The sequence below is a fragment of the Benincasa hispida genome, chromosome 7, assembly GCF_027475165.1.
Source record: "Benincasa hispida cultivar pf3 chromosome 7, pf3_genome.v1.1, whole genome shotgun sequence".
In the NCBI taxonomy this organism is placed as follows: domain Eukaryota; kingdom Viridiplantae; phylum Streptophyta; class Magnoliopsida; order Cucurbitales; family Cucurbitaceae; genus Benincasa; species Benincasa hispida.
The window spans coordinates 43,090,180-43,114,078 of NC_143484.1; the positions used below are offsets into that span (position 1 = coordinate 43,090,180).

The window sequence follows — 23,899 nt, forward strand, 5'->3', positions numbered from 1 at the left end:
AGTAATAACAAATTATTATTATTCCACACATACGCTTGCCACACCCGACCGGACAATGGCGTATGTGTGAAAAGACTATCAAACCCACATTTGACTTTCTTTCATCCCTTCTAAAACTTAGGTACTCTTAGAATCCAAATCCCCAAAGAAAGATAGGGATAAATAAGAAGGCATTTGCTTGTTATTCTAACCAACGTGAGAGTATCCACTTTCTTCCTCCTCTGTTTAAAACTAAATTTTCACCAACAAATTAAATTTCTCTCTCTATATATATTGTCTTCTGTGAATTTTAAAAAGTCGAAAGTCCAATATTAATTAAAATTTTTTGGGATAAATAAATATATAACGTAACTTTCTTTTTTAATAGAAAGACAAATGGCAAATTGGCGGGGCGCCAAAAAAAAAAAAAGAAAACAGAAAAAAGAAAAAATAATAATAATAAAAAAAAGTCGACGATTGAAAGCTTCATCGTCTCTAAATCAAATCCCAACAAATTTGCGATAATTTGGTTTCGGAGTGATCGCATCAATCGAAGAACATGACGAGCTTCCGATTCTTGTTCAGCAATGGCGTCGTACTGCAAGGCTCCGAAGCTCCTCCGGTCGCCACCTTCCTCGAAACTCATCCTGGTAAGGTAACTCATATTTTGCTGTCTTCTGATTTTCGAGAAATGTTCGGCTGTAACTCATAGGTGAAAGTCAAAACAAACGTTTGAATTCTGAGGAATTTTGTTCGTAATTCAAATCCATGGTGTTTGTTGTCTCTAATAAGGTGTAGTGGAGTCTTTAGGGAAGCGTCGGATGACCACATGAAAACAAATGTAATGTGAAGTCGTTTGGTTTGGCTAAGCGATTTGATTATTTGAAAATCTTAGGGATAGTGTTTCGCTGCTGTTTTGACTGTCATTTTCAATTATTCCAGGCGCTTATACAACTACTCGGTCACATAACAATGCGTCGAGCATTCTGTTTTGGGATAGGCACATGAAAAGACTGACTCAATCGGTGAAGATTCTTTCGAATGCAAGTCCACTACTCTTGTCTGAATCTAACAGAACGATCAATAAACAGGTAAAACCGTCGTGGGTAGATTCTATTCCTTGGGAGCCAGCTATTCGGACGCTTGTTGATGATTCAATGAGAAAAGTGTTGCCAACAGCATTGAATGAGAGAATTGAGGGAGAAGAATTGACAATTACAGTGCTTTTAAGTGTGAATTTGGAATATTTGGGTGAAAGTGACGGTGTTGTGGATGTAGAAAGGGTTGAAGAAGCTCTTGATGTGCACGTGTATGTTGGTAGTTATGTTCCTCATGAATTTGGTGTCCCGGAAAATGGTGCAAATCTGGCCGTGGTGGGTCGAGGGAGGGATATTGCTGCCGCGAAGTACTCAGATTGGGTTAGGTGAGACTGTAGACTGTACAACTTTGATTATTTGGATTGAATGTAGTTCACTGTTATCTTGGAAATAATGGGAGGGCAAGAAGCAGTTTGTGTTTTGATTCAAATTCAAAGAGTTGAAATATCAAAACGAGTTGTTGGAATGGAGAGATTAGTTTCTCATTGGAACATGAAATATGAATAGTTTTTAGCTATGATTTTGACTTGGTTTGTTTAGCCATTTTTTGGGGTATTCAATTGTATTTTTGTTGTTGTTTGGTTCTTTGTGAACTTTATTAGGTGTAGGAAGTCTCTGGAAAAATTGAGGCCTCCTTCTGTGACTGAGCTTTTGTTGTCAAATAATGGTGATCAGATACTTGAAGGCTGCGTGACAAACTTTTTTGTTGTTTGCCGCAAGGTGAGTAAGCATAAAATTTGAAGCTGATGCATTAGCTTCTTTAAACAAACTTTTTTCTCCTTGTCCCCTTAAATTTTATGTGCATAGTGTTCTATGGAAAATCTTTACAGGATAATAATGAAGCTAAAGAAACAAGCGTGCCTGATTCCAAAAGTACATATTCCTTTGAACTGCAGACAGCTCCCATTAGTGATGGCGTTCTGACTGGAGTTATTCGCCAATTAGTCATCGAGTATGTCCTACCTATTTCATCTTTATATTATTCTTTCTGCCTTATCTTGGAGTTTTATTTTTAGTTTCTAAGATGTAGTTCTTTAAAGTATCAGATAAGAAGTCCGTTTTGGTCTTCATGATGTTATGCACCTGAACTTATTGTTTAGCACAGGCTTTTCAGTTTTAACACTTGCCAATTAGTTGAATTTGTTTGGTTGTCTACCAATCGCAGTTCTGATTTAGCTAACCAACATTTGGGCGATTAAGAGCTTAACAAGCTCTTTTATAGTGCAAACAAGCATTATACCCTTTTAATGATTAATAACCATCATTGGAGGACTTTTCTTGATTAATTTTGTGGGAGGGGGTTTCTTCAACCCTTGCCCTTAGCCATCAAAGAAATGAGGGTTTTATTCAAGAGATTGTTTTGTAGAAATATGCATCCAACGTTTCCTTGAAAAAGAACAAGAAATTCATGCATCTTAGGTGTCAAGCACGTGCTTAGCACCAGGTACGGGTCCTTTACAAAGGTTGGCTTTGCCCCACACCTTTGGTGAAGAGCACCTAGTGCTTTTTGAATCAGTGGGGAAACTTTACTAGCAGAAAACTATAGAATTTAGTTTGATTACACTAGGCACACCAAAGAATTGAAGACAGTTTTTTAGAAGCAAAAATCCATGTAACGATAAAGCAGTGGTTTACAATTATACAAAACATTAGCACTGCAGGAATTAAGACATGGAATACTTTAACAACATTCTAAAATAATATTGTTAAAATAACGATATAAATAATACTTCTATTCTACAAAACTCTTATCAGATCACATGGAACTGGCTATGGCTCTATACTTATCCAAGTACCTCTTTTTGTTCTCATTTTCCTTTTCCAATTTACATACGAATCCTTAAACTTTATGATTGAACCTTCTTAACTTATTTTTCTTATACCATTTCATATGTCATAACCAAATGTCCATTGAAGAAAATTTTAATTATGACATTGTGGAAATTGAACGTGGATGATGATGCAACTTATTTAATCAAAGAATATGGATCACATATTTTTGTATTTTTCTTTATTTCTGTTTTTCTGTTTTCTTCTCTTCCTGTTCCCGTTTCTTTTCTTTTTCCCTATTTTTTTTGGTGCTTAGAATGCATACTTCCTTCTGTCATTTGCTCAGTCATTCCATAAGTCTTAACTGGTATTTTGTAGAGCTTGTTCGAGCAATGGCATTTCATTTCGAGAAGTTGCACCTACTTGGTCAAGTAATGAAATATGGGAAGAAGCATTTGTTACAAGTAAACTTCCGAGTTTTCCTCCTCTTATGGCTTTACTTGCTTTTCTTTTGGCCTTTTAAAATGTAAGTTGTAACCATCGGCTGTACAGGGTCGGCTCTTCTTTCATATCGGTAAGTTGATAACATTAGATACTAGAACTTCCTTAATTAGCTAACTATTAGTTTGCTAGTCCAATTATTTCCTATTCCACTACATCAATTCCTTCCGTAACAGAACAAACCAACCTGCCTTCGAATCAGGCGGATTTCATTAGTTGCTTTATTTTAGAATAGACTTGCCACTTTTTCTTAAAAGCACCATAAATTGGAACAATTTTTTACCCTTGCATAACCTTATATTAAGTACTATATGTTTATCATCGTGACACATAAACTGGGCATATACCCCTCGGTGACATTGGGCAGATCTTTGAAGAGATGGAGGGAGATAAAGCAAATACGTTAAGAATTAAGACGGCGTGGAGGAGAATTTTCCAAAAGAGTACTTTATATAATCAATGTTGGAGCTGTTTTGCTTCAAATTTTTTTCTGGATGATACAAATGGATTTGGGATTTTATAGAATCTTGTCCATTTTCTGGACAAAAGTCATAGCTGCTTCTTCCTTGTTATTTGTTCTAGTAGTACATTTTTTCAATTTTTTTTAGTATAACTTCGGGAATGGGGATCGAACCTTCAACCTCTAGGAAAGAAGGTCATGTCAATTACCAAACTTTCTGAAAGTCCATCCATTGTTTCTCTTACAACAGCTCCATCATCACCATTTCAAGTTTGTTTTGAATTGTAGAAGCTTTGATATCTTTGTAAAGTGCGTGCAATTTAGTAAATATACTGGAAGGAGTTTGAAGTGTACGTGTTAGACAGGTAGCTTGAGAATCTTGGAGCATGTGAATACTATTTGCATCCCTAGCATATGGAACTTGCTCAACTCGAAAACATGGAGTGAAATATCATGGAACAAGAAGTCGTTTAAGGTTCATAAAAGATTCAACTCCTTAAAGACAAATTTCTTTTCCTTTGGTTTTTAGTAATATGCTTTCCCTTTATTTATCTGATTTTTTCTCTGATTAATACAGGATGCTCCTGGTTTGATCTCAAGCATAGTCCAGGTAAAACAATTCCCTTACTAGTGGGCATGTTTGGGAGTGAATTTGAAAGGGCTAAAATCACTTTTTTTTTTTTTCTTTTATGATCTTCAAAATTTATTTGAAACATGCTTCTAGTGATTAAAATCATTCCAAAACATGTCTTTTATCACTAAAAATAATCGCTGATTTTGAATATGACAAAAGTGATCTTAACAACTTCAAAATCATTCCCAAACATACCATAGTTACATCAAATACTCTGTTTGGAAATTGTAACTGTGACATGACTAATGCAGATATTTTTCTGTATTTGGAACAGAAGGATATAATGGAGAAAGCTGTTGCAGAAGCATTCCCCATTGGTTATTTCATATAAAAGGTGCTATAAACAACTCTTGTAGATTAGAATATGGTGAATTATTTGCATTTGAGGATAGATGTGTGTTTGTAAATTGCAAATAAAATTGACAACAAATTCAGGGGAGGGGGGGTATGCTAAGGCTGGAATTAGGATTTAGGAAAAACAAATGGACATAATGGTAATGCCTACGAAGCATAGATATACATGGACATGATGACATGTCTTTTAAAAATCTAGGATACAACAGGACACATTTATTAAAATATACAATTTAAAATATATATCATTTTTATAAAAAAAAAAAAAAAAAAAAATCAAAGTAAATGGGTTGATGTATTAAGCATTTTTACACATAAAAATCTTGGTTTGGTGTATTTCATACTCAAAATTAATTATTATTCTAATATATGTCTTTTTAATCTACTTAATAAGTATTCAATGCATGTTTAACATATTTGTTGCACTAACAAGTATCCAATATGTGTCCTACAAGTGTTGGAATGTCCAATTCGACATGTGTCGAGACACGTGTCGGGCATGCACACACCAGCCAAACTAACTTGTCCATGCTTCTTAGGGTAATGCTTGGTTGGTATTATTACTTAAGTTTAAATCTTGTTTCTTTAAAATCTCGTAAAGTATTATTTTATTTAGGTTCCTCATTTTTAAATTTTTTATTTTAGTCATTTAATTTTTAAAGTTTCTAGTTCTACTTTAATCTTTTAACTCTACATTAGAAAAAAAAAATATTAATCCTTTTTGTTCAAGAATCCAAATCAACAAGAAATCTAATCCTTAACATACTAGATGTGACTTCAGATAGATATTTTATCAATTAAGTAAATGAACAAAAAACTGTACATATATCATATTTCTACAATTTAAGCTAAGTACAAAAGTTTATGAATTAAGATAGAAATATTTGAAAGAGAACTAAATTGAAGTAAGTTTAGGACCATTATAGAATAGAAGTATAATTTATATCGTTATTATGTTTTTAGATTGGAAAATGATTAAAGGATTCTAATGATTGGATATAGGACCATCTAAATATTTTCCTTCTTAATTCTCCACATTTTATACCCTCTTTACCCTTGATTTTGTTTCTTTTTGCTTTTTATTTTATTTTTAGTTCCTCTTTACCCTTGAATTATTTGCAAAATATCGTAGTAGCTAACGTGAGCATAGTTGAAATAATTAAGACGATATTAATGTTTAAGCCAAAAGTACTAAATCTCTCACTTTTGTACGTAATGTTAGGAGGAAGAAGAAAACCCCTTTAAATCTTGGCCTTTGCATCAAGCTTGGGTTGATTCTAAGTATTTAAAAATTTAGAAGTACATGTATTATTTGATTGATAACCCCTATAACATAAACATTTAAGTAATACTTTTTTTTAAGGCTTAAATGGAAAATAATACCTTTTAACACAGTGTTGATATCACCAATCAATGACGTTTCTTTTCTTTTCTTTTTTTTTTTAGTAAATAAATAAATAAATTAGATGTTAGGAATTTAGGTAACTATTGCTTTTTTTTTTTTTTTTTTTTTTTTTTTTTTTTTTAACAAAGGTAGAGGTGAATATTTAAACCTCCGACTTCAAGTGTTGAGATGTGTTCATGTCAACGATTCTACGAATTTTTAAAACGAATAACGATGTTTAGTTAATGAAATATGAGTAGATTGACAATTTAGAGGCAAACAATTGAGGAATCATAACTTCATGTTGACAATTGAATATAATTTAATTAGTTTATTTAATAAAAAGTTTGTTTTTTTTTTTAATATACATTTGAAATTGTAAGTGTAGTTTGTGCTATATAAAAATAACTATGAGTGTAACTTAATTGGCATAGTGTTCATATCAACGACTCTGAGGTCAGAAGTTCGATTTTCACACGACACATTTTAATTACAATGTCCTTGCAAAAAAAAAAAAAAAAACATAGTTTCTTTTCGTGGTACTAGTTATCAAAACTAATTTACTAATATTTGAAATATTTTTATTTATTTATAATTATGTTTGGCATCAAGAATTTAAAGAAATTAAATTTGAAATATTATATTATATGTCTGTCATTATTTTACAATTTAAAATTGTAAATATTTGTAGGTAATATTCCTTAAAAGAAGTTTAGCTTTCCAAATAAAATGAAATAAAATAAAATCCAAGTGTCTTTTTTTTTTTCCGGACAATATCACGTTTATGTAATAAAAGGCTTAAATACTTTATTTATTTGTCTTTCTCGATCTTTTTTTAAAAATATTTTTTTATTGTACTTTTTTTTTAAAAAAAAAAATTGTTTTGGTTCACTCTTTTAAAAAAATGTCAATTTTAATATTTATTTTTAAACTTTTAACACAAACAGTAAATGCAATAGAAACTATTTAATATAAATTTATAACCATAATTTACGAAATTTGACCTTCTAAAATTTTTTATGGAAAGAAATTAGATAAAAATAAAAATGAATGGATCAAAATCGAAAGTATAAAGACCAAGATAAAGTTTAAGCTTAAACCATACAATTATATAAATAAGAAAGGTGCTCAAACTAGAAATCTTGAGATGTATATAACTATTAATAGACATTATCTATGGTATTGGTGAAAATAGCCTAAAAAAAAGTCTGTTATTATTTATTTGACATTAATATCCTAATTCTTCAACATAATATTGACTTTGAAGTCATATTTAAATAATATGTTTTTTTTTGTATGACAAAGTCAGCATAAACAATAAGTTATTTTGAAAAAAAAAAGTTTAGTTTTGGATAATAACAACCATTTAACTGACAACTGAGTTTATATTAATTTCATTCATTAAACCAACTCATTGATCATCATTAAATTTTATACCCAACTTATTAATCCAATAATTTGGATTGCATTGACGAACTTTAAAATAAATATAAATATTTATAGTACTGTAAATTTAAAAACACAATATATTACTATTATTATTATTATTATTTTCTTACTAAGATTACATATATATTTGCAAGCACGACTGATTTTAGTTTACAATTTATTAGAGAAGTATTAGGTTTGATATTAATCTCTACCAATTGCACTAAAAAAAAAAAAAAAGGCATTCAATCAATTTAGCAAATATGAGTATAGTTGCTGAATGGTACCACGTAGGGATTAAAGGCGCACATGCCCGTGAAAGTATTAGTATTTTGTATTTTATTCAATTTTAGCCTTTATACTTTATTTTCGTATTTTTAATAAATATTTTAGTTGTTTGAAGATAATTTATATCAAAATTGGCTAAATAATAATAATAATTTTTAAATAATGAAATACAATAAATGTTGGAACTTTTTTAAATATAAAAAATATTTAAAAATATTTGTAAGAATTTCTATAAAGTATAAATATTTTTCTATATATAAGAATTTCCCATCAAACAAATGTTTATATTTTCAAAATTTATAGTGAGAATACTAATAGATAACAAAGCTTTTTTCCCCTTAAAACTCAACAATAAACCAACAATAATACTAAATTTATGATCTATCAAAAGCTATGAAGTACAAACACAGATACGGCTACACGATATGGATATGATTGGATACGACGATTCGTCAATTTCTAAAAAACTAAGATACGGATACGGTGAAAGATACATCATTTTTTATATATTATTTTAATATATATTTCTAAAAAACGAGGATATTAATACATTGAAGGTACATTTTCTCCTACTTAAAAAAATATGTCGCCTAGTTTGAGGTTATGAAAAACTTAGATGAGTCGTTTGTCTTTTTTTCTTTTTTTTTTTATAAAAAAAAGTAAACGTAAAAATAGATACATCAAATCGCTCGTCAGATAAGTATGTGGAAGTATCGGTATTTGATACATGTCTGATACGGATTCTTTGCCTTACATGAAGTATTTATGCTTCATAAATCAAGTATAAGAACTAAAGTGGAATGATTTGAAAGTAGGTAATGAAATTAATATTTTAATTTTTCTTTTAAAAGGAAAAAAAAATTCTAAAAATAGTAAAAAGTGAAGGCAACCGCCATGATAAAAATGAAACCAAAAAAGGCAAAAAAGAAAGACAGAAAAAAAAAAAAAAAAAAAAAAAGAAGAAGAAGAAAAAGAAATCTATAAGAAAATCAAAACTTTCTTCCTTTCTCTTCTCTTGAATCTGTTCTCACTCAATATTTTTCATTTTTTTAAAAGAAAAAAAAAAAGAAAAATTCATATTTTATTCACTTGTGTTCTTTGTTTCTCCAGCGTCAGATCTTTCAATTTTTTCTCATAAAAACCAAAAAACATTCGACCAATCCACAATCTCCTTCCCTTTATACAAGCAAGCGCGCCAAATACAAAAATTTTCTTGTTCTCTCTCTTCTTCTTCTTCTTCAGGTACTTCTCTTCTTCAATTCTCTTCCATTTCTTCTCACTTAGGGTTCCATCTCCATGCCTTTCTTTCTCACTCTTTTCCTCTTCATTCCTTCAGGATCTCCCTCTTATGGCGGAGCCTCCCACCAGTCCTGCCGGCGGCAGCCACGAAAGCGGCGGTGAACAGAGCCCTAACACAGGTGGTGTTCGTGAACAAGACCGATTCCTTCCGATCGCTAATATTAGTCGGATCATGAAGAAAGCCTTACCTGCTAATGGCAAGATCGCTAAAGACGCTAAAGATACCGTCCAGGAATGTGTCTCCGAATTCATTAGCTTCGTTACTAGCGAGTATGGTTTCTTGATCTGTTTTCTTTTTTCTTTTTTTTTTTAAATGTCTCGATTGGTTTGGATTGGATTGGCTGCGTGTAGGGCGAGTGATAAGTGTCAGAAGGAGAAGAGGAAGACTATTAATGGTGATGATTTGCTTTGGGCAATGGCGACGTTGGGATTTGAGGAATATATTGATCCGCTTAAGTCGTACCTTACTAGATACAGAGAGGTAAATTTGTCTTTTATTTTTTTTATTGGTTTTATTATGTAGACTTAATATCACCGATGCGGATTGCTGTCGACGTCCATGAATAAAGCAATTAGAACTTGAATTAATTGTTTGATCTCTTTTTTATAATGAGGTTATGAATTTGTTTGATCTCATCACTACGATGTGCTCACATTTGTTTTCTGTTTTCTTTTCCTTCCCTATTTTTGGTGGGGGCAATGGTGTTGCTTCAGTTGGAGGTAATTGAAACCAGCTCTTAAACCTAGTATTCTACTGGTTTATTGTACCCCCACACCCCCCCTTTTCTATAACCTGAGCCTTCTTTGAGAGGAAAGTATCGGCTGAACTTTTCTGGTTCAATGTAAACTTTTCCAGTGTGATGCTAAAGGATCTTCTAGGGGTGGTGACGAATCTGCTAAAAGAGATGCAGTTGGAGCCTTGCCTGGTCAAAATTCCCAGGTTTTATTTGCTTTTTTGGAATCTTTGTTTACAGAGAAATTCTATTAATCGTCATGACACATGAATTGATTTTTTTTGGGTGTAACGATGTGCAGCAATATATGCAGCCGGGAGCATTGACCTACATAAATACTCAAGTAATAATCTCTCTTCTCTAAACTTGTCAACATGCATGCTGTTCAGGAATACCTTCTTTTTCATTGCTAATAATTGGATTCAAATTTTTGTTTATTGTTCTCCTCTTGTTATTGCCAGTATTGTCTTTTATTGTTGAATGTATCCCACATATATAGATACATCTCCTACCTGTTTTTTTTAGTACAAAGTTAGCTTCTCAAGAAACTTGTAGGATTTCATACTAGGTGGTTGGGGGCCAACATGGAGATCAAATCCATTCCCCCAAAGTCCATTTTCTTTTTTCGACATGTCTAATGTTCACCAGGCCAAAGCCAACCATTGGTAGTTGATATTTAAGTGATATACGTTTAATGTTTATATGAAGATATATTATTAAAGAAAAAGAAATTGATTATTCTACCTTTCAAACACCCCATGGTTAAGAAAAAATTCTACACACATTCCCTCGGAGGAATTTCTGGACATATTCTAACTTGTCCTACAGTTCCATTGTTCAGAAAAGAAGATTTCATGGTCTCAGAAAATTCTCAGTAATTGAAGAATGTAACAGTGTTCTATCTAACATTTCTTGAATGTGATAGTTATTGGTTTATCTTTATCTATTTATTTTGAAATAAAGTTTAAATACAATGTTTTATTGCTCTTTCATAGTTCCGCCTTCTTGGTTTACTAGGATGAAAAGAAAATGAATTGTATTAGCTTTTTTGCTTCCTGTCATAATAGGGTCTCGTGTGAGGAGGATATGCATGCTTACTCGTTACATCAATTCACTGCAGTCTTTTGAACTGAACATAATTTGAATTGGTACTATTATTCTTTCTATTTGTCCTAGTTAGGAGAATATGCCTGTTTACCTATCTCATAAATTTGTAGTTTCTAGAATATACCATTGTAGTTAGTCATATCATAATTTCTTCTTTATGCAATGATATTAAATCTTTTAAGGAGGCCATGGAGGTTGTGTAAATTTGTTTCTATGATGATGGTTAAATGGTTAGTTTTGAACAAACTGGCTTTAGTGTTTTTTTATCCTTTTTTTTTCTTTTTTTTAAAAAATTATTTCATTATAACATTTGACTTTCAATTTAGCAAAATGAAAATACAAACAGAATATGGGTTAAACAAGTCGGAGGGATTAAATCCCTAAATTCATTCCAAATATATCAATAGAATTATAGAACTATACAAAAAAGCTCTAATTATAAATATAGTTAACCCCACCAACTATTGGCAATCTCAGATAGTTGAATGTTGCAAGACTTAAAATAGACCTCTACAAGGAGGATAAATTATTAGGACCAGCTACCACCCTGAGGTTGTTACTCACATGAACATCAAATTCATTGTGAAAAGACATTTGTTTTAATCTCTCAATCATGCATCTAATTATCATGGGAATGATAACTTGAACTCCTATCAACCTAGAGTCCTCCCTTTCCCCATGAAAGCAAGGGCTCCCCTGTAAGTCTTCCAAACTTCCATTCTAACAGGCTATATTTGGGCACAAGACTACAGAGGATTGGAAATGATATATGCCAAGCTTGCTAAAACGTTATTAAGTGAAGAAGGCTTACATTTGTATCAAGTAGTTTGTGCCAGGCCAGATTTCTAAACTGAGTCCTGCCTCTGAAACCAGCCTTATGGCATTTTACCAAGGAGTCAAAGAAGTTGCTTGGCTTTGGTTGATCAATTTTTGATTTGATGTCTCGTTGATGCAGTGATTATTAATTTATGATGACATAATCTGCCTTTGCTAACTTTGAGCTTCACGGTTTGAAGAACCAGGGTAATGGTTATGAATACAAATCCTCATGGCGGCATACATGAACGAATGTCTTATGAGCTCCCTTTTTTGGTACTAAAATTGAGGGGTCTGCACGGTAGACTCTTGTTAAAATAGATGGAAATCTGTATATTGTCAGTAGGGCTAAGAATGAAAATAAGTGTTGAAATATGAAATTTTAGCAGGCTTTTGATTTTAGCATTTTTATGCTCATTTAAACTTCGACGAGATTTTTGAATTGAGTAACAGCTAGTAGATTGTCAATTTTATCTTTTATTTGATTGATATCTATACCCTTCCCAACTCTCTCCTTTGGATCAAAAAGTTCTCTTTACACTAATTGAGTTTAGGATTATGAAATCTGGTGGCTAATTTTAAATACTAGGGTGAAACTTTTATGCAGTCTGAGGTGTCTGCGTGAGGGTGACTCAAATGTTTATTATAATTTGGCTGTTCGATTCTTATGCTTACTGGTACATTATATTTGATCAAATAAACATACGGCTTTTATTATCAGGGGTTATATCTCAAATTCACTCTTTCCCCTCTCCTATACTTACTGTGTCAACGCAAATTTTCCCTTTAGAAAATGTGTGGAAGAAATTCCTGTGTTCTGCACGTTTGTATGGTATTTTTATATCGTTTTATTCTTGAAAAATACCTATTCTATTTGAGGAGAAACGATGGACTGCTGAGATCATCAAGGGAAATATGATTTGTACAAGTTTATGCAATTAGTTTCTTTTAAGATTTCTTTGTGGAATGAGCCTCAATGCCATCGGGACATTCATGAGATTTTGGATATAAACTTGTACAAGTTTATAACATCTTCAAACGTTTATTTATTTATTTATCTTTATCAAAAACTTGTAATATCTTGTAGGAGCTAGAATGTGTTGTCTGATAAATGCTTTTAGACGGTCTCAGATGAAAATAATTTTTTTTCTACAATTGCAAATGTACAGCATTGACATCTACCTATCTATAAACACATGGCTAACATTTCTTCGTGCATCCTTATGTTTTGCAGGGACAGCATATGATCATTCCTTCAATGCAGAACAATGAATAGGAGTTTCCTGCATTTCCACTTGGATTGCCTGAATTCTGAGGCTGGTAGAAGCTTTCAACACCTACATAAGCATCTTTACAATCGATTTGGCTGCTTTTATTATGAAATGATGATATTATAATACATATTTCTGGGGTTTCTGTGTTGGTTCTGGATTTGATTTTGGTTTAGGCTTTAAAGTGGGCTTCGATTTTATTGATGGTCTCGTCAGCTATAAGTCATTGTAAATTTGGGAACTTCAATTCAGTATAGTTGCTTTGGTAATTTGGAAACTGGAAAATATTATCCTCTTTCCCCCACTTCTGTTTCTTTTGTTTTGTTTCCCCCACTGATTAAGAAAGTGATGCATAATATCCCTCTCCCCTTCCCTTTTACCATGAACTTGTCTTCTCTCTCTCTCTCTCTCTCTCTGTACATACAAATCTTAAAGCACAGATTCCATAATATGCCTATTTATTCTGTTGACTGATATTTCATCAGAATTATTTGACCAGAATCTGACTGTAGGCCAACTGTAAATTTCATTGACTTGGTGGGAGCGACAGGGCATTGTGGACTCTGCCATCTTTAACAAGCATCTTGCTCGGCTCCCCCAAACCCAACCCAACAAATCTCAAACCAAAGGAAAACAAAACCAACCAATCAAAGTAGCATTTTGGTGAGATCATACTATGCTACACTTTTTCTTTAACCACTTAGAAAATCCTTTTAAATTAAATTGGTATATTATAGATTGAATTTGAAGCAGTATGTATTGATGGGAAAAATCTAGATGATGAGGGTCACTTGTTGCCGATACTGAATTTATATTTTGGGGACAATTAGAATAACAGACCGGTGTGGTGTTTGGCACATACATCCAATGCTCAAGTTTTTCAGTCTAAGGGTTAGAGAAATCAATTTAAGGAAGAAAGTGATGTGGAACTATCATACTCTATATATATAGTGGGACTAAATCTAGGGTTTCCTTCATCCTTGTAATAAAATAACTCATATTTCCTTCCTTGTTTTAGGAATAGGACTTCCAAAGACTAGATCGGATCACACGATGGCGCCAAATAAGGGGCCTACTGAGAATAGACTCCAAAGAATGTGGCAAAGTTGGCCTTGACCTCGACTTTTGAGGTCGAGCTAGGCTGATTGCTTTACCCTCTCTTCTTTGACATTCATCCAAAAGAAATAGGCGGTCTTGATCTCAGATTTCGAGGTTGAGCTTTTGCCTATTCTTCGTTGGCATCTTTCATCGCAAACTTATTTCTTATTTGTCTTGAGTCTATTCGGGATGAGGCAATTTTCCTAGTTTTATCCTCAAATTTAGCTTCTCACATGTCCGAACTTGCCCACAACATTATAGGTAAATTACCATTAGGCTTAGTACATTAGTTGGAGAAGGATAAAGAAAACTCAAGGCATTTGTGATGTTATAACTTAGCTAGAAGAAGTTGAAGGCAAGGTTACTATTATTGATTGTAGTGTAGTGTAGAAGAAGAAAAAGAAGGAGCACGTGGTGTGGACATAAGTCATGAAGCTAGTAGAAGTCACATGAGTAGCACGTGATGTAAGATATAAGAGTCAGAGAAAACATTATCTTCTCTCTATCTAAAACCAGTGGAGATCTCTTCCATATCTGTCAATCCACTTTGGTCACCCAATTGGTTTGGACAACTCATTCCCACATATCACACTTGGTACGGAACTTCAGAAAAATACTTTGGTGTATTTCAGGCATTAAATTATCCGACCATCATTTATCATGTGGTATATTTGATTTTCTTTTCTTTTTTGAAATATTTTAATATTTTTTTATGTGAATGGTAAAAAATGATGTAAAGATATGTGCATCTTCGAATGCACCCAAGTGTTATCCTTTTTTGCTAATCTTTTCTTTTTCCTTTTCTCCTAATTAAGCAATAAGCACTTTATCCCTTCTTTGTTTTGATTTCTTTAAACCCTTTTCCCCTTTCTCTCTCATCTCACAACCATCGCATATTCTCTTTCAAGTTAAACTACGAGTTTTGATCTAATTAATCTCTAATCTTTACCTTTCGTGGTTAGTTAATCCCTATATTTCTAATTTTGTATTTGGTAGGTTTTTTAAATATTCACTTTTTAAAAATTTAATTAATGATCGTTTATTAGATATAAAATTGAATTTTGTCTATTGGACTTTAAAATTTTAAAATGGTATGTTTTGTAGATTTGTGAATTTTCTTTTAAAAGAATATTGAATTGATCCTGGGCTTATATGATACAAAATCTAGGAGTTTATTTGATAAAATATTGAAAATTTTAAGAATTTATTTGACATCTTTTAAAGTCTTGTAATTAAATAGACATAAATTGAAAGCTTAAAAATCTATAGCCATTTTTAAGTTTACGCACCAAATTGGAACATCAGAATCTTATTAGCACATTTGAAAGGTAAGGACTGTATTTATAGTTTAGCCTTATTTTTATTATCACATAACAAATAATTAAGGGTTTCTTTTTAAATTAATTTTTTCTTAAAGAAAGTAATGGATACTTTTAATTTTTAGTATTTAGAGAATGCGGTAATTTTGGTGATATAACAATTTATGTGGTCCTTTAAAAAAAAAAAGAAAAAATTACGATAATGTGTCTTTTGGAAGACGATTTTATATGTAATAAAAAATTATCCTAGTTTTACAAATAGTCTTAAATATTATATTTCCTTTCCAAAATATTAACTTCCTTTCACCCTCTCCCCTTATGCTTCAACCTTATTTTAAAAGGCTTTGGATAGATTTGACAACATAAATTTAAAATATTAGATCCATAATTCAAACTTATTATTTTTGCAAAAACAGTAAAAAAATAAGTTCAACCTACGTGATATATTTGTTACACTATTAATATACACTTGATACACTTCTGACATATACTTGATACATTATTGATAGAGACTTGATATAGATACATAATTAAAAATGACTAGTTATTTAAATGTTTTAAAAAAAATCATAAAAATGATTTTTTTTTAAAAAAAATATTTTTTCTCTGGTTATTCCAAACACGACGAAATTGTCAAAATGAGTATACCAAACTGAGTATGGTGAACTTTAGGTTGAATCTTCCTAGGCCTATTGTACAATATTTAAAAATGAAAGAAACAACATCATTTAAAAAGGAAAAAACTACAAAAGGAAAAAAAAAATGTAGCAAATACAAAAATTAAAGTGAATAATAACTCATATTGCTATAAACAAAAATAAAAAAAAAGTATACATATCAAAGGGGAAAAAATATACAACTTATATACTTTAAATGTGGTATATTAGTTGACTGATATACAAAAAAAAAAACGTAGATTTGTTAAAAGGGCAAAATTGAAATACGGAATAAATGAACATTTAAAATTGAAAATTTTACCATATCTACAATTTTTCAAATGTTGAAGGTATGCCCCTTATTACACATTTTGGATTTACCATTTATTGCAAATTTCCTATTTTAAAAGAAATTTTATTATCATTTTAGTGAGGAGCAATAAAAACTTAATGAAATAAGAAAGTTGTAAAGACACGAATTTAAGACAATTTTAAGGCATTATTTTGATTTGAATAGGAAAAGATAGATTAGAGTAAAACTTGGCAGTGATAATGTTTGTTGAGTCAAATTTTTGTTACTCTTCAAACATGACAAGAATGTTTGTATTATTTTCAAATTACTATATTAACATAAACCAAACAAAAAGGAATTTGGAAAATTTGTCTTGGTTTCTTGTATCTTGTTTTTGATAATTTTGAGGAACGTACAATTATTAGTCTATTTGAGACATTATAAGATTCTATCAATCTCATTGTCTATAATAAATATTCCTATCATGTTTAAAATTATGATTTTTATGTACTAATATGATCCATTTTAAAAATTATATAGTAAAAAAAATTGTTTATACATATTCTTTTTTTGAATTTATTAAATTGAGCTATTGTCATATGAAATTGTCATAATTAAGAGAATTAAATAGAACTATTGGTTTTTAAATACTTATCTTACGCCATGGAACATATATATTAAAAGACATTTTTAGATTAATTGAAATTTCAATAGAAGTAAAAAGTGGAAGGAATTCAAGTAACTAGTTTAGGCTAGTTCGATAAAGATTTTGTTGGTAGTTTTTTACTTTTGAAATTTATGTCTTTTTAACCCTAAAATTTATATTGATTATTTCATATTTCTTAAAAAAACACATACTTAAATTCTTAGTCAAATTATAAAATTAAAAAAATTGAAAATTACTTGTTTTATAGTTTTTAAAACTTAACACGAATTTTGAAAACATGTATAGAAATTGGATAAAAAGAAAAGTTGAGAAGTATTTATGAACTTAATTTTCAAAAAATTAAAGTCTCAGTTGATAACCATTTGATTTTTAGTTTTTAAAAGTTAAGCTTATTATCATTACTTCCAATCATAGAAACTTGTTTTTGTTTTTAGGATTGAATTTGACTAGGAATTCAAATACTTAAAATAGGTGAACCCAAAATAGAAAAATTAGGAGAAATTGAGCACAAATTTTATAAACAGCAAACTAAAAACGAAATCATTATTAATTGAGGACTAAATGCATAACAAACGAAATCTAAGTAATTAACTTATTTACGGATGTTTCCTCATGGACCATATGTAATGGGTCATAGGAAATTTTCCCATATTGACCACCATGTAATAGATAATTTTTTTTAGGAAATAAGAAGATTAAAAGCAAATTAAAGAATTACATCATGAAACATTAACAAAATAAATCCCTATAAAAAATCCATTTAAATTGATAGTCTATACTTTTACGGTAAATAAGATACTAAATTTCTTTTTGTCAAAAAAAGATACTAGAGAATTTTATAATGCTAAGTTAGATGAGAATTTTGTCTTTCGTGGTATTTTTTTTAAGATTGATATGTTATGCACTTAGGTCACATTTATCAATTTATAGTGAAAATTGATGTAATTGTAATGGAATTCCATTCATAGATCAATCATAATGAGATGAAATCGCAAACGTAATTAATTACTTTTGACCATGTTTATTTAGAATTATGAATTAGCTACATTTATTATTACCTTTACTGTTACCGTTATTATTACCATTTGAACGGTAATGATAATGGTAATAACAGGAATAGTAAATATGACAAATTCATACTTCTTACACGGTAACAGTAGACTAACAATAATGCGAACATAATTTCGAAAAGCAAACCAATTGATCACTCTCTACTGCTCAAACAGTTTGTATTTTATTTTTATTATAGATTGGCTGTGGATCCCACGTGTCAATACAAGTACGAAAAACATCGTAAACAACAACAAACATAATTCATTTATCTTAATCTATTCGTTTAATATAACTAAACTAGTTAAGACACATGATATTGATCAAAAGATTAAATGTTTGAATCTTACCATCTGATTCGTCATCAAACTTTAAAATACACACGCACGTACGAACGCAGACATTTAAACTTTTCATCATTTCAAATTAAATCCACACTGTAAATTTAAGGATAGATTCTCAATTTTCAGTATTCACTACAATTGCCACTTGCATGTACAAATCATACGGTCCTGCAAAGCAAAGGATTTATTATATGGCCCACCACATGAATATGAATAGATTTATCATAAATCAAAGTACTTAAAGCCTCTAACATTTCTAATCTATGACACACACTTGTCCCTTTAATTATTTTTATCCTAATAAAAATCTCTCTCAAAAGATACTTTTAAGTATATTAATACATTTTAAGACTAAGCATGCCAATCCTACAAGCAATAGTTTTTCATTTTTATTAAAAAAAAAAATAATAATAAAATTAATGGTCAATCAATTTTTAATAATTTATACCCCATTTAGTAATTATTTCATTTTTTATTTTTCTTTTGAAAATCAAATCTATTTCATCTACGTTTTTTATAGTGATTTGCATATTTGTTAAATATAATGGTTGAATTCTTAGTCAAATTTCAAATTTTAAAAACAACATTTTGAAAACAACATTTTTTAGTTCTCAAGATTTGGACTTTGTTTTTTAAACCATTGGTGAAAATTAGATAACAAATGAAGAAATTTGGAAGTAGAAGTAGTGTCTATAGGCTTAATTTTAAAAAATAAAAACAAAAACAAAATGGTTATTAAACAAGATCTTAGTTCTTGGATTTTATTTGGCAATACAGTTTAGTTCTTGTATAACAATTTAGTCCCTGAACTTTAATAAGTAATGATTTAGTCCTATCTATTTTACAATTTGTAACGTTCTAATCCCTATTATGAAACTTTTCATCAAAATTTGATGTTAGTTTTTGTTACGTAACTTAGTCTTTACAGTACATAAATTTGTTACGTAACTTAGTCTTTATAGTACATAAATAACTTCAACTACCAATTAGTTCATCAATCTATACATATAAGAAATTTCATCAAATCGTATGAATATTGTTCATGATGGAGACTAAATTGTTACAAATCGTAAAATATGAGGATTAAATCATTACTTATTAAATTTCAGAGACTAAATTGTTACTTTCATGAAAGTTAAGAGACCCGTTGTTGCATTGTTATGATACATAACTTACAATTACAAATCATTCAAAGAAAGCATATTTAGGCACAAAAGGTTGCTGTTTGGAAGTTAGCAAATACCAAAGAGAAAGAGAGAAAAAAAATATTAAAAAATTGAAGAGAATAGCCAGCTCAGAAGGAACATGACCCCTTGCTCAAGCCTCTGCTTACACATTTTTTTAATACTTCTTTTTTATACTCTTTTATAAAATAAATAACAAATTTAATTCTTATTATATTCCATCAACTTTAACTCTAACATTCTCAATTAAGAGAATACATTCACTCAACTTTATATTTAATACAAATTTAAACATTATTTCTAGTAATGTCTAAATTTGAGAAGTGTCTAAACACAAATTAGAGGTAAAATTTAATGTTTATTATATACAAAATTGAAAACTTATTAATTTATTAAATATTTTTGAAATACTACCAGATTTTTTACTTCTGTTGATGGCAATTTATGTCGGCCTAAAAAGTCATAAATTTGTGAACAAAAACTATGTTAATGTTTTTTCTTTTGGCATCGACGGTTCGACGTGGACATTGACCTAACTAGGATTGTTGGAAGAAAAACTTTCTCCTGGTGGCTTAATAGAAATATGGTTTTCTTTTTCTAAATATTTTTTATTTAATTCATTCATTGCTTATCATAACATTAGCATTTAAGAATAATATAATGTTCATAAAATAAATTGATATATCATTTAACGACGTGTCAAGTTATGAATCAACGTACTAATCATTATAGTAATACTAGAAATTTTCTCTAAAAATAAATTAAAAATTTCTAGAAATAAATTGGTAATTCAATCGAACCGTATTCTAAGTCTTAGACTATGAAAAATGTCAATTTCGTCCCTACATTTTGATACTAATACATTCTCTTCTTTTCATGCGTAATATTTTTTTGTTAAGTTGAGGAACTAAAATACACCTTTTTAATAAAATAAACCAAATATTAAACTTATAAATAAATAAGCAATAAATAAAAAGTAAAAATTCATATCGAATTAGAGAAGAGAACGTGTAGGGCACTGCCATTTGGGCTGCCCTCATGCATGGAATAGCATTCGTTCGTATTCTTTTTTTTAATTGGTCAAAACTAAAAAAGTACCTTAACCAAAAAAAAAGGAAAAAGAAAAAGAAAAAAAGGATGAATTGACGAAAATAGCCCTGGTGGTCTAGTTACAGCTGGCCACGTTAGCCCATGCTTGAACCGTAGTTGTAGAGAGAGAAAAATGAGTGTGCATGTCACGTGGCGCTGGGGGGTGGTCACGTGCGTTGTTATAATTGAAGAACGGAATGAACGAGTAAAAAGACATCCACGCGACACTGCCCGTATCTTTGTAGGGACTCCCCATTTTCCTTCTCTTATATTCTCTCTATTATTTTTTTAATCTTTATAACTTTTTTTTTGGAATAAAAAATATTTGCTAAATTATATATATATTGTTGATACCAAATTTCGGATATAAGAAAATGTATCTAATCTTCAGGTGACAACAATTGCAAAGTTATAATTTGAAGAAAGAAAACCTGTAAAATAAAGAAAAAAAAACTCTGATACTAAAAGTCAACGTTAAAATTGTAGAATGAAGAAGAAGTTAGAAGCTTAGATTCTAGATCCCAGATCAAGTTACCTTGTATGGAGTTATTTATAAGGAAAATGAGATAGAGTTTATGTTAGGATTAAGTATGATAAGATAACTGATTAGCTGTCACTTGAACTTTAAATTAAGTCTACTTTATCTTGTATTTATCTTCACTTATATTTTCCTTATTTTTGGCCTATTTTTTCTTTTATATCTTTTAGTAATTTCTATTTTGTTCTTCGTTACAATTATTTGGGTCGAGGAATTATATATGAGAAAATGATATATTCTTTTGAGTATGAGTGTGATCTAGACTATAGATGTAAAACATCTCATGATCTAAGAGTGAAAATGTATTTGTCGAGGGATTACATAACAAAGTGGTATATCATTTCGTGTATGGATGTGATAAATAGACCATGCATATGAAACATCACGCTCAAATGACGGGATATGTTTGAATAGACAATCATGTCTTTTGTCCCGTTATTACAACTATTTAGTTGAAATAGTTACACGATGAAATGATATATCTTTTACAGAGTGGGGATTGAACCTCCAACCTCTTGGCACAAAGGTTATGCCAATTCTACTAAAACAAACTCATTTTGACATGTATATATGTATACATTTATGTATAAGAATGTGTGAGCTTACATGTTTAAATGTATAATCACGCCAATTATCTTCGAAATTCTAGAAATTTATATATCTTTCTCTTTAAATAATTACACTTATTTGGGACAACGTAAAAGACTATCTCATTTATTAGAATATTTTAGAACAATTTTTATGTACTAAATTAAAATTCATACGTATTATGGTGCAATTATTTGAAATGTCAAATAAAAATTGAGACTCAATAATATGGATTGTTGTGACCTAAAATATAATTTTGAAAGATCAACTCGTTATAAATTTATTTTTTAGTTTAACATTCTAATGGATTTGAAACATTTATTAAAGAGTTAAAAAGGTGTTTTTTTTAAAACAAATGCCAAAGTTATTTATGAACATTTTTTATAATTTAAGCAAAAATATTTTAGTTCATACATGCTTGTGGAAGCAGGCAATGATGTTATAATCTCACAACTTTAGTTTGTATTGTTTTTACATAACATACTTAATTTTGTAACCATTTAAGTTTTAGCATGTTAGAGATTGTGCTTTAAAATTGTTCATTAAATTATACAAAATATCCACCAACTTTGGACTACATTTCAATTATGCCTCTAAATTGAAAATTTTCATTGTTATCCTAGAATCTTAAAATTAGTTCCAAAAGTATCTTATTAGTTAAAATAAATTATGAAAATTGTGCTAAATTTAGATGTATGATACTGTAAATGATGTTAAATATGTCTTTCAATATTTACGTATTGTCACCCATATCAATTTTCATCTTATTTTAACAAAAAATTCTCTAGGGCTATTTGTGGAACAAATCTCAAAATTTAGAATTAAAATAAAATTGTTCATAGCTGAGGGACATAATTGAAACCTACCCTAAAATTAAGCAATATTATGTGTAACCGAACCCTTTAAAATTTAAAACGATTTAGTTCTCATAGTAAAAAATTTCATCAAATTTTAAGTGTTGGTTTTTTATTATGTAATGACTTAGCCTTAGTTGATGAACACATTTGGTTCTTAAATTTGTTCATTGATATATAATTATAAGAAATCCTATTAAATCTTAATGATACATTTTTCACAATACATATTATATTATTACAAATTTTAACTTGCAAGGATTTAGATTGTTACAAAATTGAAAGTATGTGGATTAAAAAATAAATGGTTAATTTCACGAAAATTCAAACAAGTACCGAGTTCTTATTACTTATTTTATTTATGACCCATTCTCTTCTATTATGTTGATTGTAACACAATTTGTTAGTCTAATCCATGTATCACATTGACATTATTTAATTGATAGTATTACAAGTAAGAATTTAATAGAATCAAAATGAAAAATTTAGCACAATTGAGTTCTTATCGGACTCTCACCACATGAGAAAAGTCAAAGGCAGTTTGGGATTAGTCAAAATGTACTTAAACTAATCTAAATGCTTATAGATATTTAAGAGTTTTAAAAAATCAATAATAATAAATGGAAAGTTTGATGCACAAAAAACAACTTAAATGATTTAAAAAATTAAAAATAAAAAAGATAATAAAGGTTTACAGCTGCAATTGATTTTTTTTTTTTTTTTTTTGGGGTTAAATGTATAGATTGATAAATTATTTGCATCATCAAATATTTAATTTTTGGGTTAATTTTTTTTTTATGGAACATAATTTTAAATTTTAAATTTTGAAAAGCGATTAGAACCTTTAATTAGCCGACGCTTATTTGAGTTGATATAGTGTCTTAAAAAATAAATTATGTATTTGATTAATTAAGTGAACATGTATGGCATGACTTACTTGTAGAAATTTGCTTTTGTTAGAGTTTTATTTTGTTTATTTTTATTCATGATCTACTGATTATCTATTTTCAAGAATAATAAAAGTTATCATGCACTTAATTAGAATATTCTTGGTTTCAAGTAAACTATAATTTTACATTTTAAAAGTCAAATCGATTA

The 23,899-nt window shown here is 29.7% G+C and overlaps 2 protein-coding genes across 4 annotated transcripts; both read left to right on the plus strand.

Annotated features, from left to right (window-relative positions):
* The first annotated feature begins 365 nt into the window (after nucleotides 1-365).
* Nucleotides 366-4,989, plus strand: LOC120080860 (D-aminoacid aminotransferase-like PLP-dependent enzymes superfamily protein). 3 transcript variants are annotated; one of them, XR_016530752.1, is made up of 8 exons: nucleotides 366-629; nucleotides 922-1,402; nucleotides 1,679-1,796; nucleotides 1,907-2,028; nucleotides 3,225-3,310; nucleotides 4,169-4,282; nucleotides 4,385-4,417; nucleotides 4,716-4,989. XR_016530752.1 is itself a non-coding variant. In XM_039035513.2 (8 exons), exons 1-8 carry the CDS (start codon nucleotides 539-541, stop codon nucleotides 4,770-4,772), a joined length of 1,098 nt encoding a protein of 365 aa, XP_038891441.1. In that variant the 5' UTR covers nucleotides 366-538; the 3' UTR covers nucleotides 4,773-4,989. The 3 variants fall into 3 exon arrangements, 2 of the variants coding, with proteins under 2 accessions (XP_038891441.1, XP_038891444.1); XM_039035513.2 differs by having other exon boundaries at nucleotides 4,173-4,282; XM_039035516.2 differs by having other exon boundaries at nucleotides 369-634; nucleotides 4,173-4,282.
* Nucleotides 4,990-8,834: 3,845 nt separating this feature from the next.
* Nucleotides 8,835-13,426, plus strand: LOC120080821 (nuclear transcription factor Y subunit B-1-like). Its single transcript, XM_090315903.1, has 6 exons — nucleotides 8,835-9,137; nucleotides 9,232-9,464; nucleotides 9,546-9,675; nucleotides 10,051-10,134; nucleotides 10,230-10,271; nucleotides 13,086-13,426. Exons 2-6 carry the CDS (start codon nucleotides 9,244-9,246, stop codon nucleotides 13,125-13,127), a joined length of 519 nt encoding a protein of 172 aa, XP_090172029.1. The 5' UTR covers nucleotides 8,835-9,137; nucleotides 9,232-9,243; the 3' UTR covers nucleotides 13,128-13,426.
* The last annotated feature ends 10,473 nt before the right edge of the window (nucleotides 13,427-23,899 follow it).